Here is a 15,530-nt window from a genome sequence, read left to right on the forward strand (position 1 = left end):
TTAAAAACTTGCGTCTGTTGCTAAGTTGTATTCAAATCTTCCTTTCAAATGCCACGATTATCAAACTGAAATCTTTAATTAATATGTGGAAAGATTTGCCAAACAGTGAAACCCATGAACTAAATGTCCTGTCCAAGCCAGGGAACTTACTCCGAAGAGTCCTCCCAACTTACTCTCATTTTTAGTCATAGGCCATCCTAATGTTGTCGCCTCCTTGCTTTCATCCAGTTGTAACATCAAGATGTGGCACGAGAAAAATACACACATCTGCTCATCACACTTGTTGCATATGCTATATTCGGTCAATGGATTGTAAAATGGATTAATTGTCCAACTAATCTCTAAAGCACACCCACATCCTCAAGGATATCACCCTCATTTGTGTAAAGAAAAATGATTCTGCTACATTAGAATACTAGTTGGTTTTGTGCTTAAATTTACGTACTAAATTGATAAACCAAGCAACAAGTGAATGATTTAGGTCGTAAATCGCCTTCTTTAATCTGCACCTCTTCGCTCTCCCTCGATATGAAACCTTACTAGAACTTCCTTTTAAACTTCTTCTCGAAATCATTCTTCACATCTAATTTGTTTAAATCCTTTAACAATTTACAGCTAGAAGAATGAGAAGTACATAGTTTAACTTAGCCACTGGTGCAAACGTTTCTTTGTAATCCGCACCATACATTTGAATGTAGCCTTGCCTCATACCACTCGACGGTACAATCTGGTTGTTGTACCCATCTGTACCCTAGAACTTTCTTTCCTTTTGGCAATTTGGCAAGTCCTTGAGTGTGATTTTTCCCCAAGTGTTCTGATTTCTTCAAGCATGGTTTCCTTCTACTTTTGGATGCAATAGATGCAAAAAAGCAAAATCAAGGTGAACAATGCTTGTAAGAGACGATGTTATAGATAAGATACATGGTAAAGAGTTTTCACGCTTGCAAAAGGCAACGAGCAAACCCATATCAGAATTGCTAGCATCCACAACAGAAACATTAGTAGGAGAAGACAATAGAGGAAATGTGCCTAAAGAAGGTAATGGTGACACCTTGATGGTGATTTAGACTAGTTTCGTGTTTCTTGTCGTCTCGTATAGACTTTCAACTTCTTTTCCGTCGCAAAAGTGTCATCATGAACTTGAGAAAAGAGGTTACCACCATTTTCGATTGGAAGAACAGGATTGTTCTATAAATTTCTAGAGTTGGGGAGGGGGAATGTGTCAGTTGCTCCCACAAGTAGGTTGTCTTTATGGGTCCTTCCAAAGTTAATGAATTTTGCTAGGCTGCAAGTTTGGAAAAGACGTTTTGATGGTGGCCCAACTCATGCATGGAGGTTGGCCTATCTCTAATGAGTGCATCTTGTGCAGGTCATGGGAAAGACAGCCATACAGCTTTTGCTGCTCCGGCTATTTTCTACCAAACTTTGAGCACACATTTCTCCTGTAGTGTCTGCCGGCCTATGCTAAAGATCAATTCATGCTTTCATTGAGGACTCAAAAAACTTCTTCCCGTTTAGAGGAAAAATCTTTTGGAAATTGAGCCTACTAACTACATGGTGGGAGATTTAGAAAGAGGGCAACAATAAGTGTTTTTGAGATAACAAGTGTAGCATGGTAGCATTAAAGCAGAAGAGCATCAGATGCATTAGCTGATTTGTCAAGAGCAAAGATGTATTTCAGGGATTTTATGAGTGATGACATTAAGGGGCTGTTTGGATACGCGGATTTTAGAATCTTGGATTTCCTCAAAATCCTAGAGGGCAGACAAGGGAAGAACGAGACCGTCCTTTCGTTTCTCATTCCTCACCCCTCTTTTTGTCGAGCGAGAGAGTAGGAGATCGTCCTAAATTCAGGTTTTAGAAATCTCAAGATGGGGGAGAGATTTCTAAAACCTGGATTTCTTACTTAGAATCCAAGACAATGAACCATTCTCAGATCTTACCAAGCCTGCAAATCCAGAATTTTACAGCACTTTCAAACTAAAACCTGGATTCTAAAATCCATGTATCCAAACAGCCCCTAATAGTTAGTATTGGTTGTTTAGCATCTCAACTTTGACATAATTTTTCTGTGCTGCAATTAAATTGCAAGATGTTTATTTCTTAAATACCTTAGGTTCTGAATTCTGCAATTCTATTCAAATTTTGGCAGGTCCTGAAATGAGCAAGATTCTCATGGCTACAGCACTTTCAAGGATGGAGCTTACAGACCAAAGCAAATCTGCACTTGGAGTAGAAGGGTCGATCGAGCCGCTAGTAAAAATGTTTAACTCCGGTAAACTTGAAGCCAAGCTAACTGCATTAGGGGCGTTGCAAAATCTCTCAACCCTAGCGGAAAATGTTCCGCGCTTGGTCAATTCAGGGATTGTAGCACCTCTGCTCCAACTATTATTTTCCGTTACTTCAGTGCTCATGACACTTCGGGAGCCGGCATCCGCTATACTTGCGAGCATAGCCCAATCTGAACTTATTCTCATCAAGCAAGATGTGGTGCAGAAAATGCTCTCACTTCTGAACCTATCCAGCCCAGTTATTCAATATCACCTCTTAAGAGCACTCAACAGCATAACCAGCCACTCACGTGCTTCCAAGGTTAGAGCCAAAATGAAGGAAAACGGTGCAATTCAACTTCTCCTACCTTTTTTAACTGAGGACAGCACTGAAATTAAGACAGTTGCCTTGAATTTACTCTATAATCTCTCTAAAGATCAAGCAGGAGAGTTGACTGAACAGCTTGGGGAGACTTACCTCAATATCATAATAAATACGATCTCAACATCAACATCTGAAAATGAAAAAGCTGCCGCTATTGGCTTAATCAGTAACCTTCCTGTCAAGGACAAGAAAGCAACAGAGATACTCAAAAGGACACATTTACTCCCTATTCTCATCTCTTTACTTGGGGTAAGCACCACTAATTCAACACCCACAAGGAGGTGGTTGCTCGAGAATATTGCAGGTGTGATGGTTCTTTTTACGGTCCCTTGGGATAAGAAACTACAGCGGCAATCGGCAGAACTTGGGGTAATTCATTGGCTTGTAAGGTTACTTTCAATTGGGTCTCCCATTGCCAAGTCTAGAGCGGCAACTTCACTAGCTCAGCTATCACAGAACTCAATATCATTAAGCAAGCGGAAAGGGCTCAAATGGTCATGTGTTCCTCCTTCCTCTGAAGCTTTTTGTGAAGTTCATGATGGTTACTGTTTTTCTAAAAGCACGTTTTGTCTAGTGAAGGCTGGCGCTATTTCCCCACTTATCCAAATATTGGAAGGTAAGGATAGAGAAGCCGATGAGGCTGTTCTCACCGCTCTTGCAACTTTAATGCAGGATGAGATATGGGAAAAAGGAAGTATATTAATAACCAAAGCATCAGGTGTGCTTGCTATTATGAAAGTTCTTGAGGTAGGGAGTCTAAAAGCTCTAGAGAAAGCAATTTGGATGTTGGAGAGGATGTTTAGGATTGAGACTCTCAGGGAGCAATATGGGCAGCCTGCTCAGGTACTTCTAATTGATCTTGCACAGAAGGGAGCTCCCATATTGAAACCAATGATTGCTAGGATATTAGCACATCTTGAGCTCTTGCAGACACAATCAAGCTATTTTTGAGAGGTTCAAGTTCGGCGATGAAAAAAGTATGTGGGTCCAGTGTTACTATTGCCTTCACTACCTGTACTCATTGGGAGCACCCCTCATGTTTGGTTTTTTTTTCTTCATTTGAATATTCGCCCTTCATGTTTGGTGTGCATGTAAAGTTCCATTTGATATTTTTTTTTTACTTTCGAAAAATGAAAGTGTTTTTCGGTTTCATATTGCATCTTCTAGAAATTTGTCCCTTGTCAGCATCCTATTTTGCCTTGATTGAATAGTGGAATCATCATGGGCTGAATTTGCTTGTGTTCGCAACAAATTTCACATGCAAGAAAAAAATAGGATCACACACATAAAATAAATTGGGATCAAATTTCCCTCTTGCGAGAAGAGGTTTTATTAATTTTAGTAGGGATCGTACACTTCCGGCTCTATTGGCTGTTAATTACATTTCTTGAAAAACAAAACATGTCTAATTATCCATCAAGAGGTTCCCTATCTAAATACAATTTTCAATTAATTATCTTCCAGAAAGATTTGATTTTTTGTTAACAGATCTTCTCGGAGGAAATTTCATCTTCTCAAACTTTCTTCATTTTTCTTCTGGGGGAACGTCATCTTTATCGTCTTTTTCCCTTTAGAAAGTTCCTGGAGTCTTTTTCATCTTTCTCCCTTTAGGGAGTCCCTGGAAGAGACTCTAAAGGGAGTCTTTTTCATCTTTCTCCTTTAGAAAATCCCTTTCAAGGGAGTCTTCATCATCTTTCTCCGTTTAGAAAGTTCTTGGAAGAGACTGTAAAGAGATAAAGATCTTCATCATCTTCCTCGCTTTAGAAAGTCCTTGGAAGAGACTTTAAACGGAGTCTTTATCATCTTTCTCTGTGTAGAAAGTCCCTAGAAGAGACTCTAAAGAGATAAAGGTCTTCTTTATCTTCCTCCCTGTAGAAAGTCCCTGGAAGAGACCTTAAAGGGAGTCTTCATCATCTTTCTCCATTTAGAAAGTCACTGGAAGATACTCTAAAGGGAGAAAGGTCTTCTTCCTAAAGGAAACCTGCAAAAAAGCAAGAGAGAAGAAGAAAAGAAACTGTTAGCCCAAATCTTTTCTCACATTGCTCTTATTTTTCTTCTATTTCTCCTTTCACGTATCTTTTCTCCCTTGAAGATCCGATCTCCTTTGCGTAGCCTTTTCTCGTTAGGATTGGATCCGGATCATTTTCAAAGCATCTTTCCTCCAATTTATAGAGGTTCCTTAGAGTGGTTAGCAACTGTCACGTCACCCTTTATCTTTCATTTCACGATCTCCACTTTCTCTTTTTCGGAGTCGCTGTGAATGCCACCTCACTTATATCTTTGGATTCCACGATTTCAACTTCCCTCTTTTATGAGATATTACGTAACCTCTTTTTAAAGTGGGCGATTCTCGCGAAAGTTTAAAGTTTAGTGGATTTAGGCATTTTCTCCTTTTCACTAAAGTGTTTATTTTTTTGTGTATATCCCTTTATTTTAGGAATATCATAGCGTAATGTGTAACCACTCTTTTCTTTTTTTAATCTTCTTTTTAAATAAGAGATTTTACTATTATGCCCTTTTTATAAAATTTCGGGTCCAACAGCTTGTTGGTTCATATTCCAGATGCCCGCTTAGAATAAATCCACAAAAAAGTTTCTTCATGTTGTTGCTACACTTCATAGAGAATGGAAATGGTTCATGATACTAAGTCACTAGTTAAAGCCAAGAGTTCGCCATGAACTGATGTTGATCTTTAATTATAGCTTTGATTATAAATCTTACCACTCACTGAGAACTGTTGAGATATGTTGAAATAATATTTTCCATATTAACATGCATGCCAAATCAGTGTGTTTGAGGCTCATAAAAAACAGGTTTGATAAAACATGAACACTTATCCTAATTTTGAGTCCGATAAGCAGTTTTGGACTCACAATCGGTTCTCAGAATCCAAAACAAACAGGGACTTAGCTAACTAGTTCCTATGGTGCATGTGTAAAAGATAAGGTAATAGCTAATGGTGATTGTTTCATTTTAATGTGTTTGAAACAAATGCCCCACGAAAGCACTTACATTATATACTTTATCGACTTACATACAGAATTACATGAGATTATAGGGTAGCATAACTGGAACTTTCTCATTTTCTTACAGTTATTCAACAATCGCACTTATAGCACCAAATAAAAATCAGAAGTAAACTATCCCTGAGGCCGGGGAAGCAGCTGCCACATCTCAGATGGTGACTTTCGCTTGAGCAGTAGTGAAGAAAAGATTCAACACTTGTGATAGGCTTAAAAGAAGAAAATCTCACATGACAAGTTGCTGTCTTATGTTTATGCAATGAAGATTCATTGGACCACCTGTTAGTTTATTGCACTTTCTCACACCAGTTATGGATGACCATAACAAAAAGCTTCGACCTAAATTGGGCAATGCAAAGATCCATCAAGAAAATATTACTAGAATGGAGTGGCGGTCCTTTCAGTGAAGTGAGTTGGGCTTTGTGGAGGTTAGGATCATATGTGATAATTTGGCACCTGTGGAAAGAAAGGAACAACTACATTTTCAACTACCAAAATTGGAGTTGGGGAAGATTAGTGCTTGACATCAAAGCAGACCTCATTGTGTGGAAAGGTAGAAGATGCACCTAGTTATAGCGGGTGAGATCATAAGATATTGGAAGGTGATTATTTTTGAAGAAAAAAAGAAGCAAAAAGTGGTGCCGAATGGAATCCGCCTCATACTGGGTGGATCAAAATGAATTTTGATGGAAGTTCAAAAGGTAATCCAAGGCATGGGGGTATCAGCGGTCTTTTCTTGGATTCAAATGGGTGACTTCTATTACCTTTATTCATGGTTTTAAATTTTGACCGAATTTCGGAATTCGGTGGGGACCGAAACCGAAATTTTCCGAAATTTCATTTTTTGCCATTTACCAAATTTCGGTAATTTCGGTCCGAAATTTCGTTTAAATGCCATTATTTATTTATTTAAAAAAAGTGTAACAAAATTTAGGCCTAAATTTCGGAATTTTGGCTGAAATTTTGGAATTTCGGTTCGGTCCGGAATTTCGAACCAAATTACCAAATCACGGACCGGACCGAAATTTCGGATTTCGCCGAAATTTAGTTTTCGGTGGGGTCCGAAATGGTTACCGAAACCGAAATTTTAAACCATGCCTTGGGGCCAGCCGTCATATGTGATTCCAATGAAGCTGAAGCATGGGCCCTTTTGTGAGGTTTGAGGTGGGCCCATAGATCCGGGCCGTTAATCATTGAAGAGGATAGGACAAATGTTATAGAATGGGCAAGGAACAAGGCGTTAATCATTGAAGAAAATATGGCAAATGTCATAGCATGGGCAGGCAACAAGGCAATTGTTCCGTGAGCACAGAAGTCAGAAATCAGGGACTTAGTAACTATTGGTGTAGTCGGGACATCTTGGCCTAGTCTGTGACAAGGTTTTAATGATTAATAAATGTTACCTTTCTGGGAAAAAAACAAGGGCTTTTTTGCAAAAAGAGTCTTCTCCTATTGATTATTTGCAAATAGAGTCGTGCTGCAAATGGAGTAAATTGGACGGTAATTTCACGGAATTGAAACGGCAGATTATTTTAGTTAGAAAAAGACAGAAATACCCTTTATTTAAAGAGTACTGTGGTGGCATTATGATATTCCTACCCCTCTGGATTTATGGAATCTTGTGGAAAAGTTTGGAAAGAAAAATTGTAAAATTGCCCGCTCCTTTTACCCATGAAAAATATAACTTTCAATTTTTATTTAGAGGGACCTTCAATTAAAGATGATATTCCTCTAAATTAACCATAATCATATTATTTCCTTCTAAATTGTGGAACGAACAAATTTTCTAGAGAAAAAAATTTCCACAAGAAAAGTTTTTCTTGCAATCCGAATAGGGCCACATCAATCCATTTCTTCAACTCATATAATTTTGTCCCTACAGGTACTGTTTTCATTCTGCACTTGGGCGCTCTCATTCTTCACTGATGTGAGATCATGGTTTTAAATTTCGGTTTCGGCTATTATTTTGGACTTATCCGAAACCTAAATTTCAGCTGAAATTCCATACTAGATAATGAAATGCCATTTTTTGGGGACACAATTTCGACTGAAATTACCAAAATTTCGTTTACAAAATTCTCTAACAGAATAAAAATACTAATATTTTAGAGCAAATTTCGCCGAAATTCCTGAAATTTCTGAAAATTTGACCAAAATTTGGTAAATACCAAATTTCGTCGGTTTCGGTCCTCACCGAAATCCGAACTTTCGGTCCGGTTTGAATTTAAAACCATGTGTGAGATACTACTATCTTTCCACACCCCTAGTTTTTATAATGGCACCCATCGAGAGGCATGCATGTAATGTGGGGCACCCATGCTGCAACACAACCAAAACCTGATACAACACACCTTTGGTTGATCCGAACCATTCATTTGCTTGAAATTGCTTTGTAACTCCCGCATCCAAATAATGTATATTGTTTGTTGTTGATTTTGGTAGTGCAACTTGGGTCGATTTGTAGGAAATCAGGTTGAATTTTTACCTTAAGATTGGGTTAGTTCGGGTTGATTAAATCTAAAAATGCGTAATCACGAAACCGTCTCCCTCCTCCCGCATCTCTTTGTCTCCCTCTCGTACTTGGGATTTAGAAGAATAAAAATTAGGGATATTACGTTTAGGAATAAAAGGGTAGTTTTGTCTCTTTCTAATTTAAAATCGTCTCCCGTTTGAACTCTGTCAAGACTTGATTTGCAAAATGTGAACCTACACGACTCTATCTGCAAAAAGTCCATGGTTGGCGACTCTTTTTGCAAAAACCCCAAAAAACAATCCGGAAGGCCTGCAATGAAGGATTCATATCTACAGTTGCATTGTTCAAGTGGGCTGATCATTTCTGATGGTATTTTGCTTGCTCTGTTGAATTATTGAAGATTGTCCTGATGGGGTATGAAAAGCCACATCCAATTAGCTGTCGACACGTGGCCCCCGAAGGGCCCACCATGAAGTTGACACCAACCCAGGGGTAGCCTGGTAATCTGCCAAGAGCAGGTAAAATCAAGTCCACACATGGGCCAACACCTGTCCCGGGGTAGGTAATTCAACCATCCCAGAGCTCTCACTATAAATAGCCTTCACTCATGCTAAGGTGGGGGATCGAATTCCTAAGCTATAATTCCAAGTTTTGGCTTTACTCTTCTGCTCATACTGACTTGAGTGTCGAAGGGCCCGTCCAGAGCAACGACTCCAGGTTGGTCTTCTGACCTCATTCGCTCTTGTGCAGGACATAATATTCTTAAGTCAACTTGGACCCGCCAGATCAGCTCTTTCGTCACTGCCGTATCTGTTACCAATTTTGGGCCTAACAGATTGGCGCCATCCGTGGGACCACGAACTAAAGCCTGTTTGAAATCTCATTTAAAAATGGCAGGACGGAGGAGTGCTCGGGTACCAACTGCTCAGATAGCCCGAGCCGAAGCGTCTCGCAGGGCTCGGAGCGAGAGAGTCGCTTCGCAGGTAGTAGCTCCTTCTGCAATAGCGGAACAGAGCCCGGTTCATTCAGAACACCTGAACCCTACCCCTACTCCAGAACAAATCCAGACTCTCTTTCAATAGATGACAACTCTCGTTGATCAGTACAAAAACCTGATCCAAGAGGTGCCTGCGCAGCATCCCATAGAAGCCCCCCAACCTATGCAGGAAAGGTCGAGTGCCCCCAGGGGAGGGCCTTTACCTTCCCACCGAGATCAGTCTCGCCACTCCACAAGGCGAGTCCACCATTCCCGAACTTGACACGCACAGACGGAGCCTCATCATCGTCGCCGGTCGCGATCTCGATCGTAACAAAGGCACCGAACTAGGGAGGATCGCGCGCAGCAAGAGAAATTTCGGCGTCGCTGAAGGAGCTTGGAAAGTCATTCCGGCTCTGCTGCGAGCCCTTCTGTAGAAAGAAATAGATCGGCGGGCCGAGTAGATAAGAGGGCCGACCCGATGCTACAGAGGATTGAGGAGATAGACCACCGAATAGAAGAATTTGCAAAAGATCAGGGCCGGCCTACCTCGAAGACGTTCTCAAACAAACCGCCATTCACAGATAATGTACTGAGCGCACCGGCACCGAAAGGATTCAAGATGCCACCGGTTCCGCAATATGATGGAACCACTGATCCCGTGGACCATTTGGAGACGTTCAGAACAATGATGCTCCTCCACGGCGCTTCTGATGGGTTCCTTTGCAGAGCCTTCCCGACCACCCTAACGGGTGCATCTAGAGATTGGTATTCACGAATTAAGCCAAACTCCATCAGCAACTTTGAAGACTTTGGAGATGATCTGGTCCGACACTTCACGAGCAGTCGGAGGCCAAGAAAAACAGCGGTGTTCCTAATGGCCTTGCGACAGGAGGATAACGAACATCTGAAGGCATTCGTGGGCTGTTTCAACAGAGAAGCCCTTCAGGTGCCGAATCTAGATCCTTCAACCGCCACAAATGCACTTCTCGCATGTGCCAAGTCCAATAATTTCCAGCGATCAGTAGCCCGCCTAAATCAGCACTCGTTGGCAGGTCTGATAGCGGGGGCCGAAGAATACATATCCGTGGAGGAAACACTTGCTGCTTTAGACTCGAATCGGAGGAGAACCTCCGAAGAAAAGAACCCTACCAAACAATGTAGGGACGATAGAGCTCCAAGAAGAAAAAGAAGCCCCCATAGGAAGGAGGAAAGTTACACCCTCCTCAACATTTCTAGAAGATGCATACTAGCCGCGATCAAGGAAGAGGACTTCGTGAGATGGCCGGCCAAAATGCTCTCGAAGGGAAATAAGAGAGACAAATCAAAAGACTGCCGGTTCCACCGGGACCACGGGCACGACACCGATGAGTACCGGCACCTCAAAGAGGAAATCGAGCTGCTGATTAACAAGGGGTACCTGAAGAAGTATGTTATAGATGACGGCCACCAGAGGGAGCGCAAGGAGAGAAGCCCTGAGGGCTGAAGTCCTCGAAAATCCCAGCCGCCTATCACGCGGAATGAATCCCCCGCGCCGGCGAGCCCACATCCTGAAACGCGCTGATCCCAGCCTAACGGGGTCATAAATACCATTATGGGAGGACTGGCAGCTGGGGGGGATTCGTCAGCGGCTCGTAAAGCCTACGCGCACCGAATCAACGTCGTCCACGCATGCAATAAGAAGATGAAGACAAAAAACGAGATCTCATTCGCAGACGTAGATCTCGACAACTTGATACTCCCCCATGACGACGCCCTGGTCATAACCATGCTAGTAACAAACTGGGAGTTGAAAAAAATTCTTGTCGACAATGGGAGTTTAGCAGACATCCTCTACTATCACGCTTTTAAACAGATGATGATAGGAGATGACCGTTTGAAGCCGGCGAACTCAGACTTGTTCGAGTTCTCGGGAGAAGTTGTTAAAGTCGAAGGACAGATATAACTCCCGGTCCTTGTTGGGGAACCGCCCCATCAAGCTTTCACAATGATCAAGTTCCTGGTAGTGAGGGCCACGTCAGCCTATAACGCTATCTTGGGACGGCCTGGTCAGAACCTCGTCCGCGCCGTTGCCTCCGCGTATCATCAAAAAAAGAAGTTTATAACGCCAAGCGGCGTGGGAGAGGTCAGAGGAGATCAGCAACAATATAGAGAGTGATATGCCATGGCACTTAAAGGCAAAAGCGCGTCAGAATCATTACCAATCGAGCTACTCGATCTAAGATATGAAGCTCAATTCATCGTAAATGAACCAGCCGAGGACCTCATCTCCATTCCTCTATACCGAGACAATAGCGAGAAAGTTGTTCAAATCGGCTCCCTTTGGGCGGCGGCACTTGACAAGAACTCACCCAGTTTCTGATGGACAACGCAGACGTCTTCGCTTGGGCCACCGCGGACATGCCTGGTATAGACCCCGAGGTCAGTATGCACAAGCTCGGCGTCGATCCAACCTGTAAGCTAGTAAAGCAGAAAAGAAGACATTTCACCCCAGAGAGGCGACAAGCAATCAGAGAGGAGGTGGAGAGGCTCTTGAGGGCCGACTTCATTCAGGAAATCCAATACCCGGACTGGCTCACAAATGTCGTTATGGTAAAGAAATCCAACGAGAAATGGAGAACTTGCATAGACTTCACTGATTTGAACAAAGCCTGCCCTAAGGACAGCTATCCGCTCCAAAAAATCGATCAGTTGATAGATGCCACCGCAGGTCACGAACTCCTGAGCTTTATGGACACTTTTTCAGGGTACAATCAGATCAGAATGTATGAATCGGATATACTAAAGACATCCTTTGTAACGGATCAGGGAACGTACTGTTACCGCGTCATGCTCTTCGGTCTGAAAAAATGCTGGAGCAACATACCAGAGGCTCGTAAACAAGTTCTTCAAAAAACAGATCGAGCGCAACATGGAAGTCTATGTAGATGATATGTTGGTTAAGAGCCAGAATGCACGAGATCATGATTCCGACCTGAAAGAAACATTCCAAGTCTTAAGGGAGCATAACATGAAACTCAACCCAACAAAATACATGTTTGGTGTTGGCGCTGGAAAATTCCTGGGGTTTATGGTGAGCCGAAGAGGAATAGAAGCAAACCCGGAGAAGATCAAGGCGGTGGTGGAGCTCACTCCACCGAAAACCATTAGGGAAGTGCAGGGGCTAACCGGAATGGTGGCCGCATTGGGACGATTCGTCTCAAAATCTGCAGAAAGATGTCTCCCTTTCTTCAATGCGGTTAAAGGAATCAAAACTGCCCCTTGGACGCCAGAATGTCAAGTTGCATTTGAAGAGCTGAAGCAATACCTAGCCTCCCCGCCGCTGTTAACAAAGCCGGAACTGGGAGAAGAACTACTGCTGTACCTGTCGGTGAGCCCCATGGTGTTGGCGGCAGTACTGATTAGAGAAGAGCACAACCAACAGAAACCGATCTACTATGTCAGCAAGTCCTACACGATGCTGAGACTGGATACCAGCGAGTTGAAAAGTTGGCATATGCCCTCGTCACGGCGGCTAGAAAACTGAAGCCGTATTTCCAAGCACACACAATAAAGGTCTTGACGGACCAACCACTCAGACAGATTCTCCATAGACCAGACACCTCAAGACGACTTGTGAAGTGGGCCGTAGAACTCAGCAAATTTGACATCCAATACCTGCCCAGGCCGGCGATAAAAGCTCAAGTGTTGGCCGACTTTGTTGCGGAATGCACCATGCCCTTGCAGGATGTCACGTCAGAAGCAGAAACAGTCCAGCTTCCAGGTGGAGAGGACCTAACTACACCTAGGGGGCAAGCCCAAGCCTAAAAGGAACCCATGACTGAGGAAATTGCGACTCCATCTGAAGGACAGAATCCACTGCAAGATTTGCTCTAGGAATTGTACGTGGACGGATCCTCAAACAAGCTAGGCAGCGGAGCTGGCGTGATCCTTACCGGGCCCGAAAACTTCGTCCTGGAATATGCGGCGAGGTTTGGGTTTCGCGCATCCAACAATGAAGCAGAATATGAAACTCTCATCGCCGGAATGAACCTAGCACTCCAAACCCGTGCCCAAAGACTGAAAGCATACTGTGACTCCCAACTGGTCGTCAACCAGTTTCAAGGAACATATGAGACCCGCGATGAGCGAATGATCAAATACCTGGCAGAAGTCCGCCACCTGGCTGACAAATTCGAAAGCTTCGAAGTCGTCAGGGTCCCAAGAGAGGAAAATACGAAGGCAGAGGTGCTATCCAAATTAGCAGCCTCAGGTTACACCGCTCTCGAGAATATATGCATGGAGTTTCTGAAGAAGTCCAGCATCTAGAACGAGATCGTAGAAGTAATGCAGGTCGACAACGAGCCATATTGGATGGACGAGATCATCGATTATTTACGAAGCGGGAAACTTCCTGAAGGAAAGAAAGAGGCACGCAAAGTGGTACAGAGAGCAGCAATATTCTCCCTCGACGGTGAGAACTTATACAAAAGGTCATATAGTCTCCCCTACCTGAAATGCCTCCGGCCAAGCGACACCGAGTACACACTGCAAGAAACTCATGAAGGAATTTGCGGGGAGCACTTAGGTGGCAAGGCCCTGGCCATCAAAGTACTTTTAAGGGGCCTATATTGGCCGACCTTGAAGCAAGACACGCTGAGCTTGGTTAAAAAGTGCGAGAGATGTCAGAAATTCTCTCCCACCATTCACCAACCTGCGGTACCCATGGCTCCGATCATCAGTCCACTCCCTTTTGCAGTATGGGGGATGGATATTTTGGGCTCTTTTCCCCGGCCTCCGGAAGACGTGAATTCGTCGTAGTCGCTATAGATTACTTTACCAAGTGGGTGGAGGCTGAACCTCTGGCCAAGATCACAGAGCAGAACATACAGATCTTCTTCTGGAAGTCAGTGGTTTGCAGATTTGGGATATCCCCCGTTCTGATAACGGACAACGGCAAGCAGTTCAATGGCTGAAACTTCTGAAGATTCTGTTCGGATCTGAAAATCGAACAAAGATTCACCTATGTGGCGCACCCTCAGACGAAGGGACAGACTGAAGTCACTAACAGAATCCTGCTCCAGGGGATCAAGAACAGATTGGATGAGAAAGCAGGTCGGTGGGCCGATGAACTATACCACGTCCTATGGGCATATCGTACCACCCCGCGCACCGCGACGGGGGAGTCGCCCTTCAACCTAGCCTTCGGAACTGAGGCAGTGATTCCCGTTGATGTCGGCGTCCCTTCTCCTAGAGTCGCCAACTTCAATGAATAGCTCAACGGAACGGACTCCGTGCGAACTTAGACTTGCTGGAAGAAATCCGAGAAGAATCCCGTATCAGAGTGGCGGCCTACAAGTAGAAAGTATCCAACTACCACGACGTGAAAATAGGCCCAAGAGAATACCACGCGGGCGATCTAGTCCTGAAGAAGGCCGCTGTCTCTCAGCCAAAAAGGGTATGAAAGCTCTCCCCGACCTGGGAGGGGTCGTACCAAGTGAAAGAGATCATACGCTCAGGAAGCTACAAACTGGTGACACTTGGCGAGCACCTGCTGCCCCACGCCTGGAACTCGAAAAACCTTAGAAGATACTACCAATAGCCTACCACCTTCGAAGGCCCGGGAGTGGATCCCATTGTAATTACGCTTGGATCTCTGGAAAATGAAAGAGGTTACCGATTTTGCAAGCTCCGAGTTTTTTGCTTAGGTTATATAAGCCTTTTGGGTCACCCTGGTTCGTCTCCAGTAAGACCGGAGGCGCACTTCTGGTTGGGAACGAACCAGGGTAGAAAACCAAACAATAAAAATCCAAGTTCTATAAACTCGGATACAAGCCTCTTGGGTCACCCCGGTTCGTCTCCAGTAAGACCGGAGGCGCACTTCTGGTTGGGAACGAACCAGGGTAGAAAACCAAACAATAAAAATCCAAGTTCTATAAACTCGGATACAAGCCTCTTGGGTCACTCCAGTTCGTCTCCAGTAAGACCGGAGGCGCAATTTTGGTCGGGAACGAACCAGGGTAGAAAACCAAACAATAAAAATCCAAGTTTTATAAACTCGGATACAAGCCTCTTGGGTCACCCTGGTTCGTCTCCAGTAAGACCGGAAGCGCACTTCTTGTCGGGAATGAACCAGGGTAGAAAACCAACCTCGAAAAAAAATCCAAGTTCTATAAACTCGGATACAAGCCCCTTGGGTCACCCCGGTTCGTCTCTAGTAAGACCGGAAGCGCACTTCTAGTCGGGAATGAACAAAGGTAGAAAACCAACCTCGAATAAAAATCCAAGTTCTCCAACTCGGATATAAGCCGCTTGTTTCACCCCGCTTGTTTCAACTCGGAAGGGCACTTCTGGTCGGAAACAAAACAGGGTGGATCCGAGCCCACAAACTGAATCTTTTTTATTTCAGTGGCCTAAAGAGCCA

General features: G+C 43.7%; 3 protein-coding genes across 3 annotated transcripts in view; all 3 read left to right on the forward strand.

Annotated features, from left to right (window-relative positions):
- Positions 1-3,807, forward strand: part of LOC143853304 (U-box domain-containing protein 24-like) — a 16,324-nt gene extending 12,517 nt beyond the window's left edge. Inside the window, exon 3 of the mRNA XM_077363021.1 lies at positions 2,153-3,807. Within this exon, the coding sequence (XP_077219136.1) occupies positions 2,153-3,606 (1,454 nt within the window). The 3' untranslated portion in view covers positions 3,607-3,807. The remainder of the gene's footprint in view (positions 1-2,152) is intronic.
- Positions 3,808-9,608: 5,801 nt separating this feature from the next.
- LOC143852415 (uncharacterized) lies at positions 9,609-10,613 on the forward strand. Its single transcript, XM_077361795.1, has one exon. It carries the CDS (start codon positions 9,609-9,611, stop codon positions 10,611-10,613), a length of 1,005 nt encoding a protein of 334 aa, XP_077217910.1.
- Positions 10,614-13,453: 2,840 nt separating this feature from the next.
- On the forward strand, positions 13,454-13,927 carry LOC143852416 (uncharacterized). Its single transcript, XM_077361796.1, has one exon. It carries the CDS (start codon positions 13,454-13,456, stop codon positions 13,925-13,927), a length of 474 nt encoding a protein of 157 aa, XP_077217911.1.
- The last annotated feature ends 1,603 nt before the right edge of the window (positions 13,928-15,530 follow it).

Source organism: Tasmannia lanceolata, unplaced genomic scaffold, assembly GCF_043159265.1.
Source record: "Tasmannia lanceolata isolate RefF3 unplaced genomic scaffold, GAP_Taslan_0.1 ptg000019l, whole genome shotgun sequence".
NCBI lineage: Eukaryota > Viridiplantae > Streptophyta > Magnoliopsida > Canellales > Winteraceae > Tasmannia > Tasmannia lanceolata.